Below are 19,649 nucleotides of genomic sequence, written 5' to 3'. Positions count from 1 at the left end.
GGGCGTATGCTTGATGCGATTGAGCTGTAACTTCCACATTATTTCACCGCTCGGCCATAATGCTCTTTTGGCCATAATTGTTGTTGCGGCAGCGACCCGACTAATTGTTGCGCTCTGCTCTGCTTTTGTTTCTCGGTGCTGGCCTAGTCAATCCATCCATAGTTGGCTTTCAGTAAGAAGGCCATGTTGCACTGAAGGCTGCAACCCACGGGGCGCTAATTGAATTTGCTGCCGCCGCTGGCCAATTGCGGTCCAAAAATTGAACAAAGCCGCGCTTTGCATCGAAAACAAAAAGCGCAACTAGAAGCCAAACAACTGCTGATGGTACAAATTCTGGGACACCCTTCTCCATTCGGGGTATACAAATAATTTTATCATTCAAACATATTTGTTTACTCTTGTTTGCCCTTTTAAACAACAGTTCACTTTCAGAATAATTTCTTAGACAAATGTTTATTTGTTTCAATATTATATATTAGTAACTCTATCTAAATCGAATGCCCTTTTTTTGCAGGGTATCAAATGATGAGCAGCGTGCAGAACAACCCGCTTTCGGTGGCAGGATGTGCGGAACGGAGTGATGATGAGGCCATTTGTTTGGGCCAGTTATGCATCATTTGGGCAACCGGGCGGGGCATGGCAATGGTAATGGAAATGGTGTATGACTGTTGGTGGATGGATTGCGTTTTGAGGGCGATGTGCGATGTGCGATGGACAAAGGACGAAGGACGATGGACGATGGCGGATGGGCATAGGTAGGCAAATTCGATTTGACGGCGCACAATTTCCGGCCGCGCCCGGCACTGTGTTCCTCATTACAAGCGAATAAGCGCCGAGTCCTTGTGGTCAGAAGCGCGTGCCGCCCACTCAGCTTTATTCGCACACACAGACAACATTCACAATTAGCGGCCGGATTCCCCGGCTGCGATACTGCAGGATATATCCGGACTACCGCCGTCGCCGCCGGCAGCAGCAGCTCCTCGGATAATGTGCGCCCAGGAAGATCTCGCAGGCGGAGCAGTAATGATTCGTTGTCCGGCAGCCATTCCATAAATACGGACACAGGCAAGCGCAGCAGCACCAACTCAAAAAGAAATTTATACAAGGATATGAGTACTTCGAAGTTCTAGGTATGTTATGTTATCGACATAAAGATACTTATAGTGTAAGGTACTTGGAACTTAATTATAATCTCTTTATCAACTTTAATGGACTTTATGGACTTTACATAAAGGTAATTTATATAGTTTCACTAAATCATGCGATTCATACACACATTCGTTGGCTCATCATTTTGTTCATATTAAGTGTAGGGTACTTGAAACTTAATTATAATCTCTTTGCCAACATAACATGTTATTTACATAAAGATACTTTATATAATTTCAATTATTCATACGTCCCTTGAAAGCTTACTCACATACATTGGCTCATCATTTTGTTCATACTTAGTGTTAGGTACTTGGAACTTAATTATAATCTCTTTATCAACATAACATGTTATTTACATAAAGATACTTACAGTGTAAGGTACTTGAAACTTAAATATAATCTCTTTACCAACATAATGTTATTTACATAAAGATACTTTATATAATTTCAATTATTCATACGTCCCTTGAAAGCTTACTCACATACATTGGCTCATCATTTTGTTCATACTTAGTGTTAGGTACTTGGAACTTAATTATAATCTCTTTATCAACAACCAATTTCAATGTTAGTTAAAGAGGGAACTTTTCAAACTAAGTAATTTAAATACCGTACTCACCCAAAAGTGCACAGGCAGAGGGCCCACAGGTTGGTCCGAGCATTTGGTGACCTCTTCAATCGGGTTACTCCCCGTTGACCACAAGCTGGGCACACGATGTCCGTCGCCTGGCTGCCCAGTTTGGGTTGCGGACTCAGGATAAAGAAATCTGGCAATATACTATTGCGAAATATGCAATGGAATCGGTGTGAGTTCATAGTTACTTCTCACAGTTGGCATGGCAAGATGCTCAGTGTGATTGTGCTCCGATAATCCAACCGATTGCACGCTCTCCTCGTCCTCGATTTGGGGCATCGGCATCTCCTCCACCTTGGATCTCAGATGTTGGGGTTCCGCGAAAAAGGTTCTTCGACGGCCGGTGTGGTGGTCCAAACTATCCAGAATCGCAGACGTTTGCATTGCATCATCGTAGGTGGGCGGCTCCGATGGCGACAAGGACATTGGTCGCTGTTTCGGCAGATCCTGACTGGGATCCTGGCCTTGGAACAGCATGCGATGCTTCTCTTCGGCCATGACAAACCCTTCTGTTTGGTAAGTTTTGCCCTACGATGGCTTTTATTCCTTTGCAACGATAATAAACCATGTGTCATACGGAGCTGGGCCAAAAACAGTTGTCGTTGATAGCGAAACATTCTCGGCCAATTAACCAGCTGCCAGCAATATCAACGAGTCACTCACAATCATAGAGAAATCCACAGTTGGTCGAAAAAAAGAGTTTGGTATGGAAATGGTCTAGATGAATCACCTTCATCGTCGTTGGAGAATATTGTCAGCTTCCGTTTCATTTCCTGTTCATAACTTTTGCAATATGTGCTGCTGACCGCTTGCACTGGCAATAAAAATGTGTAAGTATATTAAACACTTAAATAATTTTTATAAAAAATAACAACTTTCTCTAATTTGGTTCTCATATTTACAAGTATCTCTTAATGTTTCAAGTCCAAAATATAACTAGTTGCATGGAATGATGTGAAGCAACATTTCTTTCATAGAGTTTTTCACAATGTATTCGTGTTTGCGTATCCCCCGTTTCTTTTTTTTTTGTTTTTTTCTGTTTTCCCCTCAAGTTTTTCAATATTTTCCGACGACAGGCTGAGAGGAAAAATGGGAATAAAATTCTGCATGCCACTTTGCATTTAATCAACTTTATCGCATGCATGTAAATAGTATGCAGGCGCAAATAAACTAAACAGGTATACGAGAACTTATAATGAAAACTTGCATTTGCATATGGATAACTGACATATCTGGATTGGCTAAAAACATCGCTTTAGTTTGTTCAAAAAAAAAAAAAGGGCATATTTTATATAGCTTAGACTAACATTTGTTAAAAAATTCCTCAGCTTTTCTGATATTAAATTTTCGTGTTTGCTTGGCTTTAATATTGTTTATGAATTCCAGGTTGTGCCAGGGTTTATTTTTTTTTTTTTGCTTACTCCTGTTGTTCCGCCATCTGCCATTCAAATGGGAATCGGGTTTTTTTTTGGGATCGGGGCACTGAGAGCTGTCGCTGCATAAATTTGCAGTCCATTTCAAGTTGGCTCATCGCTTTGATGTTTGATTTATTGCACGCCGTGTGTGGGTCCAAGGGGGCAGGGGGATTGAATAGGGGTCAAGGGGTTAGGGTGTTAGGGGGTTAAGGGGCTGAAGTGCCATGGCGTGGGCTTATCGGCCAACATGCCAGACAATTGTGAATGGCAACTGCAATTGAATGTGATGGGGACTACGTCGCGTATCAGGTGCTGACTTGGCTGCGCAAATAAATGGATGAGACGCGCAAACAAATCTGTGAAGGGTTCGCATTTGATTATCCTGCAGCCTGGCATTGTTGGCACTTGGTCTATTTATGCATTCTAAAGGTCAGCTATTGCGGAAATAAAAGGCAAATCATGAATTAGTTATTTAGAATTTGAATTATTTATTCAAAATGTATGCCGGGCAGTCTATTAGGTTAATTAAATTGCCACATTTAAATTAAGAGCACTACTTAATTGATGATCCCGACGATTGGCCTTCATTTCGGGGTCTTTGGGTTTTGGGATTTCGCATTCGTTCAACTGATTAAACTGTTAGCTTATTCTCACACAGACCTATGGCCTATGGCCATCTCTTTCTCTCCAGTGGCGCCCTCTCTGTCGCACTGATTGCGGCTTTGGCTGGAAATGTGTGCAAATAATATTTCGTGTAATTGCAATTAGCGCCAAAAAGGTTTTCACCGTTCACAGCTGCTGAATGGAGCAGTCGTATCTTCTCCTTCACCGCCCACCTTTCATCACGCTTTCACCACCTCCATATAATCCGCCTCTTTCACTTTTATATATATATTTACGTATATTCATACATATATATCTCTATTTGTTGTTTGCTCCTGCGAGAAAATGCGTCCGTGCGAATTGCGATTTCTTCGATGCTGCAATTACATTTGTACAACTAAGAAAAATATTTACTTTACGTGTACATGTTTGTTAATCAAAACATACAAACAATCAAACATGATGGCAGTTGGAAATATATTATGAATATTACTAGCAACGAATCAAAATTGTTCGCAGTGTAAAGACCGTGTGCCTAGGCGCCAGGAAATCAATGTTTAAAAGGGAAGCTGAAACTGCTGCTGACGCCTTTTCTCACACCCTCCTGCCTGCTGGCTTGTTAATTTGCCAAAAGAGAAAAAAACAGAGAGAAGTGAAGGAAAAGATATTGAAGGTGCCAGATCCACAAAACTCTACCCTCATCCGCAAATTTCTTCAACCAAAAAAAATATATAAAAAAAAAAAGAATAGCTGAGCGCTAAAGCGACTAAATAAGGGCAAGAAAAACATAGAGGGAAAACAAAGGAAAAAGTCGAGTAAATGTGCTTTGGGTTCGTGTAAAATAGTTAAAGTTATGAGCCAAAATGGAGCCAAAGAGCAAAATCAACTCGCACACACACACACACACACACACTCAACCACGCTAAGTGCAACAGTGTGTGTGATTTTTTTTTGGGAGGGTTTTGGGGCACGAGTAATTCACATTTCGAGCACGTCTCGCTTTTATGCTCTTAAATGGCGAGTGTATCTGTGCAGGACCTCCACTTCCCATCACATGTGTTTGTGTGCGTGTGTGTGTGTGTGTGTGTGTGTGCCGGTGCCGTCTGTGGCAAAACGATAATTTTGTTGATGATGCCATGATTATAAGTTTTAGCCTCATCGCAAGAGCTCTCAACTTGCCGCGGGGAACAATGGCGGTTAGAAAACGGCCAAGAAAGCGTGGAATCCGGATTAGTCAAAGCCAAAATACCCGGTGTTTTACTTTAATTACTTTTAATAAATTATACAAATTCTGTTGCAGATTCTTAACTAATTTAATGACTAATTTAAATCGTATTTTGAAATGTGGTAGCTCTAAAAGTTGTTTTAGTTTTCAGCGTTTAAATGTTTGCTATTAGGTTTCTTGAGTGTCCAAGTGTCGTGTGCTAGGCACTATTATTACTTTCTACAGGGTATCAGTTTACATACGAAGACTTGCCGACCAAGCAACCCAGCGACCGTCACCGGGCGCAATCAGGGGTTCAAGTGGCGTGTCTGCCAGCCGCGTATCTGTGCCACATGTATCCGTATCCGTTGCTGTATCTTTTCCTAAGTAAATTACACACACATACGTAAGTAAGGCAGGGCGCAAGGGCCACGGATGCGGTCCACATCCCGTGCGCGTGAATGACCCACATAAATAGCCGCGTGCCCCCAACTCCAGGACGGCCCTTTATTGGCACGTACCAAACAAAGCAACGAAAAATAACACAAAAATCGAAATAAGATGGAGAAATGCGAAAACGGGCGAAAGGGAGAAAGGGGGAAAACCCATTCAACAGTTGCACAGACACATTTTTCATTATGAAACTTGAATTGAATTTCGACTCGAGCGCCGCAGGACTAATCGTAAGTGGATAGAAATTTGGCCCAAATCGATTGGCATGCCCCAAGTCCTTGTGATCTACTCAATATTTCATAGGACGCCTTCAAAATGAAGTGACATCTGGACAGGACGAGCACGAAAGCACACACACACACACACACATCCAGGCATGGTCTCATTTGACCAAGTGGAGATATGCATCATTAGCAACATACGTATACGTAATTTCTTGCCCCCAAAATATTTGTCTAATAAATTGTGTATTTATTGCTTGTGCGCTTGTAAGTAGCCATAAATTTACGAGCATGACATGGCCAAGTTTCCTTCGTCCTGCTATTGATTTATTATGATTTTTTGTTGTTTGGGCCTCTGCAATGCCGTCTTGCCGAATCTCCAAGTTTTATGTGCTACGCAAAAACCGAACTGTTGCATGTTACTGCGGCCACTTGCGGCATGTTGCCACTGATGTTGCTGCTGTTGCTACTGTTGTTGCTGCTGCTTCTGCTGCTGCTGCTGCTGCTGCTGTCGACAGGCACATTAACTGTTTGCTCGGCAGATTTTTGGCAGACAATGTGAAAATGTTTACACTGCACTTGCCGCCCGTCAGTTGTGCTCGGTTCAGTTTGGTTATTACTGCTGCTCCTACTTGTGCTGTTTAACCCCTGCTGACCTCCACCTCCATTGCCATGAAAAGTGCACTTTTTGCCCTGCTTAAAGTAAAATGTTTTTGTACAATCAGGACATCAGCATCAGCGAGGCACTTGATGGCCTCTGTCTTGAGTGAAGTAAAAATAGTAAAAATGTTGATAGAATTTGTTGCCTACTTTCACGCTGAATTAGATGAATTCACTGTTTTTGATTTAAGGGTTTATAAAAAAGGTTATTTATTATTAGTTTTTTTAGTTTATTAGCAGTTATTTATTATTAAATAATTTTCTTTCTTTTTTTTATTTAAACTTTACTTTGATTTTATTGTTTTATGTAAAATAATGTATTTTCATTTTGATAGATTTTTGCTAACTTACATTTTTGTAATTCCATTTCACACATTACCATTTATATATATTCAAAATAAATATTTCAATTTCCCAAAAGGTCTCTTGCAACATCTATAGTTTTTCCCATGTCGTCATACGTGGTATGCAAACTTCACATGTTTTTCCTTCAGTTTTCCTATCAACTTTTCATCCAGATGCTCTTGCATGTAAATGTGTGCCCTTGCAGGTTGTGCGTGTGTGGGTGCGCTGACTATATGTGTGTGTGTGTGTGTGTCGACTTGGAAAAGTCGAGAATCAGGAGTTCGCTGAAACGCTAATGTTGTTTTTGTTGATTCTGCTCTCGAATCCAACCCCTCGTAATGCCCTTCTTGTTTTTATTATTATTTTTTTGCGCCAGCACTTATGGCCTAATGCCATATTTCCGAATAATGGAAACAATTCAATTTAGAAAAAAAAACGGTCTGGTGGATATGTTTCACTTCTATATTTAATGCTGCCTTCGATATACAATATTTGAAATATTTGCTTAAAACGTAATGCTTATAAATGGATGGAATGATATAACATAGTTGTGGATTCTGGGCGATAATAGGCTTTAAATAGTGTAAGGCTAAAATTAAGCAAAAAAAAAAAAAATTGAGTAATAATGATGAGAGAAAACCACGAACATAATGACGCGCAAGAGTTTAAAATCTATCATGAAAACATCTTCGTTTCGGCATTAAACAATATTTTTTTTATATGTATAGTAGATTATTTTAGTTTATGTGTAGATCAGTCTGTGTGCAAGCACTGCTAAACGAAAATCTCTAAAAAAAACTCTTTAACATAAATACTTGTTAAATGTAACTAATCAAAAAATTAATAAATCGTGCATTGAGTTGAGTTTCCATCGAGTTTCAGGCCAGGCAGAAGAGTTTTCTCCAAAAAGAGGGAGTGGGCGGCAGGGTGGTGGGCACAAGTCCTTCCCAAATGGCTGTGTCGAACACATCCTTGACTTTGTCCTGCGAACGAAATAATGTGGTTATTAATCACTGCTCAATTAAATCAATAATGCCACGCAAATAAAGTTTCTCTGCCTTTTTTTTTGTTTGCTTCACTAATTACTTGTATTGTCTGGCTGGATATGCGGCAAATGAGATATTTTCCCCTAAATGAACTAACTGTTTGTGCATTTATTTACTAGTTTGTTTATTTAAAAACTACCTCTGCGCTTACTTTTTGCTCATTTTTAGTTTATGGCAGTCTAGCATTTACCATTTAGGCAAGTCCTTCACAAAATATAATTTATCTTTTGATTGACAAACTGATAACTTCTGGGAGACCCATTCTGAGCCTCTGAGGATCGGCTTATTTTTTCAACGAAAATGCTGAACAGTTCCTCTCGCCGACGGCAGCGCAACTTAATCTCGGTTTCTTCCATATATATGCTGTCTTATTTTGCCGCAACTAGCGAAGCACTTAGCACAACAAATTGTCACCATCATCGTCGACATCATCATCATCGTTATCGCCATCCTCATCTGGTTGGTGGTGGCAAGTGCTTTATAATTTGTTGCAATCGCTTCATCTTCGTTGTCGCCTCCTTTTGTGAATCCCCGCCCCTCCCCTCGGCGGTGGGCGGCGTGTTAACAGGGGGGCGTGGCAGTAGCGGTTACCTTCGGGGAAATCCACGCAGAGTGCAATGCACGGCTGACAGGAGCGACTGCATTCAGTCGGAAGTGTTGGGGCAAACAAGCGGATTCCCCCGACCATCTCTCTCTTCCTATCTCTCTCTCTCTCTCTCTTCCTATCTCTCTCTCTCTATATCTCCCTCTCTCTCTTTCTCTCTCTCTCCCTCTCCTTCTGTCTCTCTTAGCAACCGCACAATTATGATTATTGTGTGTACGTGTGTTTGTGCAGTGCGACAAGGCGACTCAAAAGGATAAAAGCCGACCAGGACCAGGACGAACTGCCTCCCATAGGAGGACGCCTCCTTTGGCTGCGGAATTAAGCCTGGCGGTGTTTTTTTATTTTCCTTTTGCCAGGAGGCTTCTCTCGCCGTATTATTCTTTATAGTCATTATGGGTATGCTCCCTAATAGAGTTACATTCAAATAATAGACTTTAGAGGTATAATTATAAGCTATTGGCTACAACAAAAGCTATTGCTGTATATTGGTAAATTAATAAATTCTTTCTGCTTTCGAGAGTTCTTGTTTACTATTATAGGGTATCTGTTATCACATACACTTTCCCCAAACGAGTGCTACATTACTCTTTTCAAGTGTTTACACGACACAGCCGCCGTGAAGTCGTAGTCGCGGAGCAATGACTTGTCTGCCGTTTGCCTTTAATTAATATGACGTACTCCTTTAGGACACATTTTATCACAATTTTTATGATAATTTTCATTACGATTTCTTGGCATTTTCTTTTGGCATTTTACTAACTAACCAACCAACTCACCTGTGTGGCTGACGAAGTCTCAATGTATTTTGCGCCAATTGTTGTTGCCAAATCCCAGGCGTCAGCATATGAAATTGCTTTCTCGCCATTTGTCTGCCAAACGAGATGCGGAAAAGGAGAAAATCAAGTTAGCTTCCGGCCAGATGAAATCAAATCAGAATTTCATAAATATTTGAATCGCAGCCAGATAAATAATGATACACTCGCCCTCCGGCAGCAGATGGCATTAATAAATCAGCGTTCATAACGAAGAATTCTACTAAATTCTGATGAATTCTGCTGTTAAACTCACCTGCAGTTTGTTAAGGACATTGGGGCTGGTGCGAAGATCGGCCTGGGTGCCAACCAAAATGAGGGCGGCCTTGGTCTTGGCGAATTTCGGTGCCCATTTGGCCTTGATGGCCCGAAATGTTTCCGGCTTCACCACCGAAAAGCAGAGCAGGAAAACATCGCTGTCCGGATAGCAGAGCTCCCTCAACGGATCCAACGTGTCCTGGCCAGCGGTATCACATATGGTCAGGTGCACCGGACTCTCGTTTACATTGACATCGGCTGTGGAAGGGAAAAAAAAATCGAAATTGATTGGTGAGTGAATGTCTTTGAACAATGCTAAGTTTGCTTATCAGTTTCTTTGTATTGTTTGCAATATTATTGCATTTCCTACCAACATAGTATGTGTATGTATTTATATAACCATTTCAGTTACAAAAGAATCAATCAATTGATTTGTGAGCGGGTGCGTGGGCTCACTTTGGCCTGATTTCGGTGCAATTTAATTGCAAAATATGTAAATTACTCTCACTCTGAGCCCTTTCTCTGCTCGCACTTTGTGATTGCATTTTGCTGTCGGAATTTAATTTAATTTAAAATGCTTTACCCAATCCTTTTGTTGTCTCCTCAACGCAAGTGCAAATTTTTGGCATAGCACATGGCACACACAAACACACACCCACCCACTTGCACACACACCACAGTAGTGGACACCCACAGTGACACTACACAGGTAGCTAGGTAGCACAGGTAGATATTTTAAATAAAAAAGAAAAGCACACACACAGACGTACTGGGAATGTTGTGGATGCCAGAAAATTTGGCAACTCATTCAGTTCTCCATTTCCAGTTCTTAGCTATAGTCTTGCCTATAATAAATGCAACTAACCATTTTCATGTTGGGAATTTTGTTGGGAAAATAACAAGGATTTTTCAAACTTTCCTATTAAATCTGTGAAAAATTCGTTTTTATCCTGAACATTTGGCTTCATTCCCAGTTAATGAACATTCGTGTTTTTTTAGCATATAGTACATGTTTGCGAAATTTACCGCTTTTGCTGCTCAGTAATAACATCTGTTTAATTACATCCAACATTGCATTGATGTCATTTCTGCCACCGCCGCTGGAACTAAGCTGGAAAAGGGGAAAATGGTGGCGTGGGGCATCAACAATGAAGGCAAGCTAGCAAGTGAATTAGTAAAGCGCTGTGCTGGGAAACTCCTGCCATTTTCCACCCACTTTACCGCCACCTCCCATGTGTGCAAAGAACATTCATATTTAAACGCAGGCGAAAATGATTTGAATGATGCTCAGGAGAGTGACGAAGGGTAAGCGCTGTTTACAGAGCTTACACTATCAGAAATTAAGAGTTGCTTCATTATTATATTTCATTTTGTATATATTATTTGTATTTAAGTTACTAACGCTTTCTGGGACTTAAAGATTTAAAAAACCAAATTAAACGAAAATATTAAAATTCTCTATATAAGAATATCTCTCTACATTCCTATCATTAATTGATTACCTCTGTGACAATTGCCCTGAAATTATTAGCAGTGTGCTGGGGCTTCGTTTTAGCTTGATTTGCTTTTTTGCATGCCCCGCGAAGCAAATTTGAACTCGCGTTCGCCTACATTCTACGTTCTACGTGCAACAACCCCCGGACTGTGACCATGTCCTATCTAAAAGTTAATCATGGCAACCTTTCATTCTATGCACCCCGCCCCGCCCCTGTCCTCCCCCGCCTTCTGATCCTCCTACACTGGCTGTTTGGCCTGCGTAAATAAAGTTGCCCAGCTCCGCTGCTCGGGGATTTTTAATCAGCCTGCCTGCCGCATGCAGCATGCAACATGCAGCACGTAGTAGGAGCAGGCTGCAGGTTGCAGGTTGTAGGTATTCAGCAGGTGCAGCAGCGAAGGTCGCCAGACCCATGGCTCATGTAAAATAAATTTAATTTGTGCAACGTATGATATTCATGAATACATTTTGGGGGCAACGAGAAAGCATGACGTTGATGTGACTTCATCTCTGGCCTAAAACTCATACCACTTTCCGTTTAATAGAGCTCAGCTAAAAAAAAAACATGCAACCCATTTCATTTGAGGAAATTATTGTGTGGACCATGGGTCTTACAACATTGAAAAGATGCATTTTCGTTAGTTCTTTAGTTTGCTGCTAAATTTTCCAGAGTTTTCTAGTCTACTTAATAATTATTTGAAGAATATTTTGAAGAATGGTGGAGAAATCTGTACTGCTTCTTTTCAATTCCCCTTTCCCTACCTAATCTTCTCGTTTTCGGTTAGTCCAATTCAACTGTCCGAAATAGAAGTAAAATTCCCAATCACTTTTCTCGCGTTTCATTGTGCAATTTCCTTGAACCATCTCATTGTTGCTTTATTAGTAACCCGTATATTTCTTGGCCATTTCAGCTGCCAAAAAGTGTAAAAGTGGAAATCAATGCCGGAATACGAGTACACAAGGCGCATTCAATGCCATTCCCTTTTCCTTTTCACAAAAGGGAAATTGTTTGCCAGCTCAGCTGAAAATCGCTTTACGCGAGCGAGAACAAAAACAGTGAACTCAACTGAAGTGAAGTGAAGTGAAGTGAGGTGAAGTGAAGTGAAGTGAGCAGGAGGAATTCTCTAAGAGAATCTTGGGGGAAAAGGAGAATCAGACAATGGCGAAGGTCGGCACAAAAGGCGAACATCGTTAGCGGTTAAGGAAAAGCCATCCGCCCACACCCACACCCACACCCACAACAACTGTGTTGGTGTGTGCAAGTGTGTGCGCAAGTGTGTGTGCAATTGTGTAATTGTGAGAAGTAAGTCAGCTCAGCTGCCTTTTTGCCGCTTCTTTCCTGCTGAGTCAACCTTATTGACACCTAATTGAGTCGCAGACTGAGGGATATACATACTCGTACGTATATTGCACAATCACTCAGTTAATTAGCGATCAAGACTTTCCGTGTCTCCTTAGCATAATAATAAAAAGCGGATTGCATAATAAATTCAACAATTTGACGCACTTAGTGCCAGTGAATTAGCCCAGCTCCTGCCTTAATTAGTTCCAAAACTTATGCCCATTGGCCGAACTATGTCAAAGTCTTGGCCTCCAGTGAAATTTACAAGAAAAAAGATGGCAACACAAGTGCACATTCTGTAGGAAAACGGAGGACTGGCAGGAAAAGCTGCAGGAAGGGAGGGGAAAATTCCATGAAAAGTTCAGAGCAAGCAATGCCAGGCATTCGCAGACCGAGGCCAATTGTTGCTAGAAAAGCCTGGCTAAAAAGTGGGGGACAACGCGGCGTATGCGTAATTTTATTTCTAACAAACGATAGCGGGACAAAAGCAGCTGGTGTAGCCGACCCCTGGCTAAATACAAAAAAAAAAGAGAAAAGGGAAACAATTTATATCTCTGTCACTTTCTGTCTAAATAAAATGTTTCAAACTCATCTAAACGCGATTCCCTCAATCGCAACAAAATGCGATTCAATTCGCAGGGCATCCAAGAACCCGCCTTGTAAATATCACTACACTTAAAATAAGAAATGTTCTAAATAGCTTTTGATTTGCTATTAGTCCCTTGTAGTAGTAATCCATTTAAAAATTAAGTAGACACCAGCTAAAAAAAACCTTCTTTAAAAGCTACTAAAGAGGGAAGTACAAATTTGGCCAAAAACCCAAATAAAGGCACACAACTTGCCTGCAACGCGCTGTTCTCCACCTAGTTGAATCTGTTGAATTATTCCCCGATTATCTGCAGGGCGAATTTGGCCAGGACTCGTCCTCATCCTCCTCTTCTCGGAAGCACACACGGGCACAACACCAACTGTCTGACTGACAGACTGGCAGGCAACACAATTTTTGGCCCCGAAGCCAGCGAGCGAGCTGAGAAGTGCAAATTCATGCAAAATTTTATTAAAATCAGCCCCCTGGCGCCCAGTGAGGGGTTAAACTGGCTGCCGGCAGTCTCTAGTGCCAGACACGATGATTAAGGGTTAAGGGCCAACGGGGGACTGTGGTATTGGGGTATCAGCTATGGGCTAAGCATAATTCAATCAATTGTTCATGGAAAGAGGCAGAAACGAGCACTCAAAAAAAAAAAAAAAAAAAAAAAAAATACCAAAGTCAAGTTTTCATCCATTCTGTGCTTCTGTTTGAATAACCGCAAATTTCAATTTTCCGTTCATTAAAATTCGTGAATAGCGCAAAACACACACACACACACACACTAGCCAAATGCGGAAGCAGTGAAAGTCGGCATCGGAAAAATTGTAACTTTTGAGCCAGAAACTGCCGGCGGCAGCGAACCAAAAATTCAGATCCAACATCCGCCCATCCAGTTGGCACATCCTTCACACGGAAAACGGAAAGTTCGGTAAAGATTTCACAAATTGCTTTTCAACAGAATGAAAAATTCATATACGTGCCGAGCAGCTGGCAGGGAGCAGCGAGCACCGAGCGCAAGAGCCCAATCCAACCCGAATTCTTGAATCTCCGTTAATCGAAACCAAGGCCGCAAAGGTTGGGCCATAAAAAAAAAAAAAAAAACCAGGGGTATAAGTTATGGAGGTCCTCGGAATCGAGGAACCTGTTGAAGAACGCCGTCAACGCGACTGCCACACCTGTGCTGCTGAACTCACCATTATAAATGTCTGACGCTGTGGGTATGTGCTCCGGATTGAAGCGATTCTCCAGATACGATAGGATCAGATTCGTCTTGCCCACGGCTCCATCGCCCACCAGGACGCACTTGATCGAGGGCTGCGGCTGGGCAATAGCTGTTGGTAAAGTTATAAACAATTAAGCAATTATGTAATTTGAATACTTTAATCGAAACATAACACTTTCTTGCGAACGATTAAGAATCACTTGTTTAGAGATCTAAGGATAATTGGGTTGTTGCAGACTTATAACATTATATTAAAATGCTTGTGATGAAATGTATGTAATGATTAAAATGAAATGCCATAAAGTATCTTAAATTTCAATAAAGTGTTATTTCATTTCGATTAAACTGTTATAAACTCAGCTTAAAGAGAAGGTAACGAAATTTTCCCCAGCTGGCAGGCAACTTACCCTTTTTGTCTTCCTTTTTGGCCGTTGTTGCGGCCTCCGTTGTTGCTGCGGCTGCTGCGGTTGTCTTCTTTGATTTACGCTTACGCAATAAGAATTTGGAGCCTTTGCCACTGCTGGCGGCACTTGTGTCGCTCAGCGATTGTTGCTACAAAAAAAAAAAGAAACAAAAAATACAACAAGGGAAACAAATTTAAATACACATTTTAGACTGATAAAATCACTTAAATATACATGGCATTTAAGAGTAGACCAAGAACTGCCTACATTTCACTCGGATGCATTTAGATTTCCATCAAAATTTGATTATTTCCCAGCCGCATTGCGCATACGCCTCGTGTGCCGTACAAATTTACCAAGAGTGGCAATTAAATAATGAAAGCCAACAGATTGAAACAGCTGTGTGTGTGTGTGTGTGTGTGTGTGTTTGTGTGCGTGTGTGTGGGGAGTCGTATAGGTGTTAGCCATTTTGGGGCTGAGGGGTTGAAGGAGGGTGTAAACTAATGCCTAGCGCGACACTTTTGCCTCGCCCGACTAATTTAATATGCACATACAAATTAGTCAAGAAGACAGCAGCTGCTCTTCTGGGAGAAGAAAGCAGCAGATGAAAAGGCAAGAAAAGAAGAAAGGTGGAGAGTGTAGGGCAAATGGAGTGACTGGCAGACGAATAAAAATCTTTGGCAATGGTGCAACACCGGAATTGAAGGCATTTCGTTGATTTCTGCCGCATTGAGGTAATATAGCGTATACGCCACCGACTCTACGTCGATTTTCATAGCGCTTAACTGCCTTCAAATATTAAAGTCTGCTTTTTGGAGAATCCTTTAATATTGAACCAAAATTCTCATTCCATGTTAATTACTCTATTTTATTATTTTCACCTCATTATTAGCTTCTTTTATTTGGTCTTTGGGAAAATCCTTGTTAATTGATCTTTTCTATCGGAATTTTCCTTTTATTACTACTCAATTTACTGTTAAGTTTTTGTTTATGCCGGCAATTATTGCACTAACAAAGTAAATAAATATTCTGTTTGTTTAATTTATTCACTGAGCAGCGAAAGGGCAAATACAGTGTAAGCGCTTTTTTAACAACAATTTAACAATTTGATTTATGAGCAACAAAACCGTTTGCAGTTATTACTATTTGCTTTTTGTTGTTGATTAAATCAAATCGGTTTATGACCAGCAATCTCTCCAGTTAAATTAATAATGGTAGCTTTCAGTTTAATGGAAGGTTCGACTTGAAAATACCTTGAACTACATTTCCTTTAATCATAACTCATTACATTCATTACACAGCATGTTAGTTTGGCTCCATTTATAAAATGGTTATACATAATGATTTATTTAACTATTAGCTTCATTAAACTTCTTTCCAACTTCCAACTTATATACCCTATACACCTTGTTAAATTTTCCGCTTTACAAGTTGCTGAACTGTTTCAAAAAGACACTTAATTTTTTCACTAATTTAATCATATTTTTAACATTGCTGATAGCCAACAGGCACAATAATAAATTAATAATAATTGAAGTGACGTTTGGTATTTTAAGGTTGGCTTTAATGAGTTTTGAGTTTGCAGCTTTAACACTGTTTTTTTAAATGGGCTAATATTGGCTGCTAATTTAAAAGCAATAATACAAAATTGTTGCATACTAATCATGGCAAAATTACCAATTACAAGTTACCTTATCGATGGGGAAAAAATCGGTGAAAAACGTAAGTGTGTCCTTTCTGTTTTCCCAATATTGTTCTCGTTCAAGGGGGAAACATATTTGCCAGACGCTATCTAAATCAATATCTAAATTGCTCTGCGTTTTGTCGTTGTCAACTTGAGAAGGTCCCTCCTTCCTTCCGCACCCCATTTTCCACTCCTCTCCACACTTTTCCATCCTTGGCTTGCCATTTTCCGCTTGTTAGGCGATAATATCACAAGCAAGCACACGAAAGTGAAACTTAAATTGGGGGCGGAAAGTTGGGTGGGGAAGTCGAGAGCTCAAGCAAAAATACACACACAATGGAAAACAGCATTAAGGACCGAAAGGTTAGACCTTTCAGCGGAATTGAAAAGAATTGTTCAACAATCGCTCAATCTGGCAATTAACCTTTAAAGAACAAACAACTGTCATTATATTTGACTAATTTTCATGACCATTTGCGTAATGGCCACAATTTTTCGCCTGTATTCGATTGAGTTAATCAAACTTTTCCGGCGCATTGTTCACACATATGTATATAACTATATATCAATCAACAAATATGGATATACTATTTTAATAAAAAAGGAAAAGACTCGTAAAAGACTAAGCCCCCTTTTAAATTAAATTAAAACGTCTGTCTCCGGCTCTCTTTCACTTAACTTGCTCCTTAAGCTGACTAAAATAATTCCTTTATTTTTTGCCCATTTCTCGTACATAAAACCAAAAGTCAAAGCCAAGTTTCTCCTCTTGACAGCAACTTTGCTCGCAGCCAAAAGAAGGAAACTTTGCCATGTGCGTCTTAAACCAAATAAACCACCCGAAAAACGTTGAGGGCCGGTCATGTCAAAAACCCACTTCCTGGGGTTGGTGAAAACTTCTACATCTACTCCTGGTCTTTTCGGTCATCGTAAATATGCAACTTTTTAATAATTTCATTCGGCCATCGCTTCTCGTTGCTGAAAATACTCATATACTTATAATTTTATTTCCAAATGGTCCCACCACTTTTTTCCGTTTAAAGTTTGTCGCCTTAACCCTTGACTTTCTTCTTTTTTTTTCGGTTATGTCCCGTGGGGATCTCAAGTTGAGTCAAATAATTGTTCAAAAAATATTGGCTGCCTCTCTGCGGGTCGGCAATGTAAATAATAATTTTTTCTTGGCCGAAAAACTTTTTTAACCCACCCCCTCATTGTTGGGCGTATGGTTTTAAGGAAAATCTCCAGCAGAGAAAAGAAATAACTTTAACTTTAGAGAGTGGCAATTGCAGCAACAATGACGATTAGAGAAATCAAAACTAAAGAGAAAGAGACAGAACTTATTCTAGCCATCAACTAGAAGTTGAGTGTTTTTATTCAAAAAGTTCAACACAAAGTTAACCATGAAAAACCAAACAATAAATATAATATTACTGTAAATAATAATAGGAAAAACGATTGAATATGTTTAGAGAAGAATGTTAATGATATTTCCTAATCTATATTCTTGTATATATAGACTTTTATTATATAATGGCATAAACATTACAACATTACAAACACATAACAATCAAAAGTATACATAAATGCTGGCCAACTTGTACCGATTCGGCCGACATTCGTGTTGTCATCCTGCCACTCTTGGCCATTAAAAGTTTTTGTTTTGGCCAGCATGTAAATCATGCTTAAAACACAAGGACAAGGCCACTTAAACGAGTGAGCGGAAGGCAGTAAACTTGAAAAATGGGTCAAAGTTCTATGCATACGAAGTAAAAACAGCTAAAATATATTGCAAGCAGAGAAATAAAGCAGCAAAAACCTGGGATTTCTTGACTTTAACATGCGACAGAAAAAATAGGAATATTTAAAGACACAAAGTACACAAACTGTTGACAACCGCTGTATGAATTGTAATTTACATGTTTTGCAAAAAAGAGAGCTATTCAAAATTAGACAGAGATGGCAGGAGAGACCCATAAACTCCGTTTTGGAAAATTGAATCAATAGCTTACTCCCTCGCACACCACTTTTCTAAACTTCCCCTAAAATAAAAAAGACTCACATGGGACTAAACTTTTTTGTTAAATATATTTCGAGAATGTATGTATGAAACGGGGAGGAAAGACCAGCTGCTGGCAGAAGAAAATTCAATTGAAATTGATGGAATTATTATTTACGGATTACGGTTGGGTATGAAAATATTCGAATTCATAAATATGTCCATGAGTATAAATTCAAAATTATTGTCACACTCAATTGGCTTGAAATGAAAACATGTACGAAGCAAAAAGTTGTGGGCAAATTTCTTCTTGTTCAAAGTGAAATGAAAATTACAATTCAGTTGCGGCTCGTAAAATTTTGAAATATAAGGCGTATTTTTAGTGGCCTGGATTTTCTGTGTTTTCATTTTGGCTCATTTAATAATATTGGCCCATTTCGCAATCTTTTGACAGAATGATATTGTTGAAACAGTTTACGGTTTTATTTTTTGCTATTTGGTCGTATTTACATCGTAAACCAAAACCGAAATACCTAATTTTGTGCTGTTTGCGTTTTGAAAATTCGAATGGGATCATAATGCCAAAGCTTTTGAAAATTACTATGCCTGCTAGTTTACTTTTTTGCCTTTGTTTTGATGCAACAGCAGCAGAAACTAATAAAATTGCGGTCTATTTAATGGCGTTCCACTTATTGCCTCAAAAACGTGGGACAAAAGGGGCGGAAATTGAGAGCGATGGGCGTGGCCGTGGTCGTGGCCGTAGTTACCACTAAAAGTACAACCGCAAAACCCGAAACTAAACAGCAGAGCAAAAAATTTCAATGAAATTTCAATTACATGAAATTAGTTTCCATTTCTCGCCAAAAAGTCAGAGGGTGGAAAATAGAAAGAACGAGAGGTTATAATAATATTACGCAATGATTTCCAATTGTGGCCATCATTGAAAACAAGTATAGGAGCATTACTAACCTAAAGTAGTTATTAAAGTGTTGAACTGATTATGAAAATGAAGTGAGAAGAAACAAATGTAATAGAAACGAAGGAACCAGTTGCAACAGGCAGTTTTCTTTGCCGAATACGTAATTTTAGCAACATGATAAATAAAATGGTAAATAAGTGCTATGTAAATCACTAGTAAGCGAGGTTCTGCTCCACTCCAGTTTGCCGCATTACTCATACGCAGCGTTGGCGCGAACTATTTCACCTTTTTACTGCAGGTAAACCTCTTCGCATTTATCTTGTTACTCTGTCGCTGGCTGCGTTTTATTTTTCCCCAGCTGCCCGAGAGTATGCAGCGAAAATGAAAATGGTCCTTGGCCAAGTTAATTGGCTTTGCGGACGTTCGCAATTAATAAATGCATAAAAAACGATCTCGGTTAACGAGGAACGGAGTTTACTTGTTGCCTGGTTTATTGTTTGCCGGCTCTTTGTTCACTTGCGTCTCTTTTGTTCGTTTGATTTTGGCGGCTTAAAAATGGAGTCTGTGCAGGTTGCATAAAGTGAAAAAAAAAAA

At 39.9% G+C, this 19,649-nt stretch overlaps 2 protein-coding genes across 4 annotated transcripts in view; both read right to left on the bottom strand.

Moving 5' to 3' along the window:
- Positions 1-445: 445 nt before the first annotated feature.
- On the bottom strand, positions 446-2,322 carry LOC6525983. Of its 2 annotated transcripts, none has more exons than XM_002101765.3 (3): positions 1,982-2,322; positions 1,772-1,930; positions 446-1,084 (listed from the first exon to the last, which is right to left on the bottom strand). In XM_002101765.3, exons 1-3 carry the CDS (start codon positions 2,282-2,284, stop codon positions 614-616), a joined length of 933 nt encoding a protein of 310 aa, XP_002101801.2. In that variant the 5' UTR covers positions 2,285-2,322; the 3' UTR covers positions 446-613. The 2 variants fall into 2 exon arrangements, with proteins under 2 accessions (XP_002101801.2, XP_015046567.1); XM_015191081.2 differs by having other exon boundaries at positions 838-1,084; positions 1,772-1,919; positions 1,975-2,322.
- A 4,813-nt stretch (positions 2,323-7,135) lies between these two features.
- LOC6525980 overlaps positions 7,136-19,649 on the bottom strand; it is a 46,539-nt gene continuing 34,025 nt past the window's right edge. For both annotated transcript variants that reach the window (XM_002101763.3, XM_039372511.1), the window contains exons 5-9: positions 14,463-14,607; positions 14,027-14,164; positions 9,406-9,665; positions 9,114-9,206; positions 7,136-7,670 (exon numbers count right to left, since the gene is read on the bottom strand). In XM_002101763.3, the coding sequence (XP_002101799.2) occupies positions 7,566-7,670; positions 9,114-9,206; positions 9,406-9,665; positions 14,027-14,164; positions 14,463-14,607 (741 nt within the window). In that variant the 3' untranslated portion in view covers positions 7,136-7,565. The remainder of the gene's footprint in view (positions 7,671-9,113; positions 9,207-9,405; positions 9,666-14,026; positions 14,165-14,462; positions 14,608-19,649) is intronic.

This window comes from Drosophila yakuba, chromosome X (assembly GCF_016746365.2).
Source record: "Drosophila yakuba strain Tai18E2 chromosome X, Prin_Dyak_Tai18E2_2.1, whole genome shotgun sequence".
Taxonomy (NCBI): Eukaryota; Metazoa; Arthropoda; class Insecta; order Diptera; family Drosophilidae; genus Drosophila; species Drosophila yakuba.
The sequence above is the reverse complement of the archived record's forward strand: the minus strand, read 5'-3'. Positions and strand labels throughout refer to the sequence as shown.

Bases quoted from the DNA above. Each gene is read 5' to 3' on its own strand.
- LOC6525983 (XM_002101765.3), bottom strand. From the start codon at position 2,284: ATGGCCGAAGAGAAGCATCGCATGCTGTTCCAAGGCCAGGATCCCAGT. The intron at 1,931-1,981 runs GTGAGAAGTAAC...ATTTCGCAATAG, and splicing joins AGCATCTTGCCATGCCAACT to TATATTGCCAGATTTCTTTA. The intron at 1,085-1,771 runs GTGAGTACGGTA...TTTCTTTTTGAG, and splicing joins CTCTGCCTGTGCACTTTTGG to TTGGTGCTGCTGCGCTTGCC.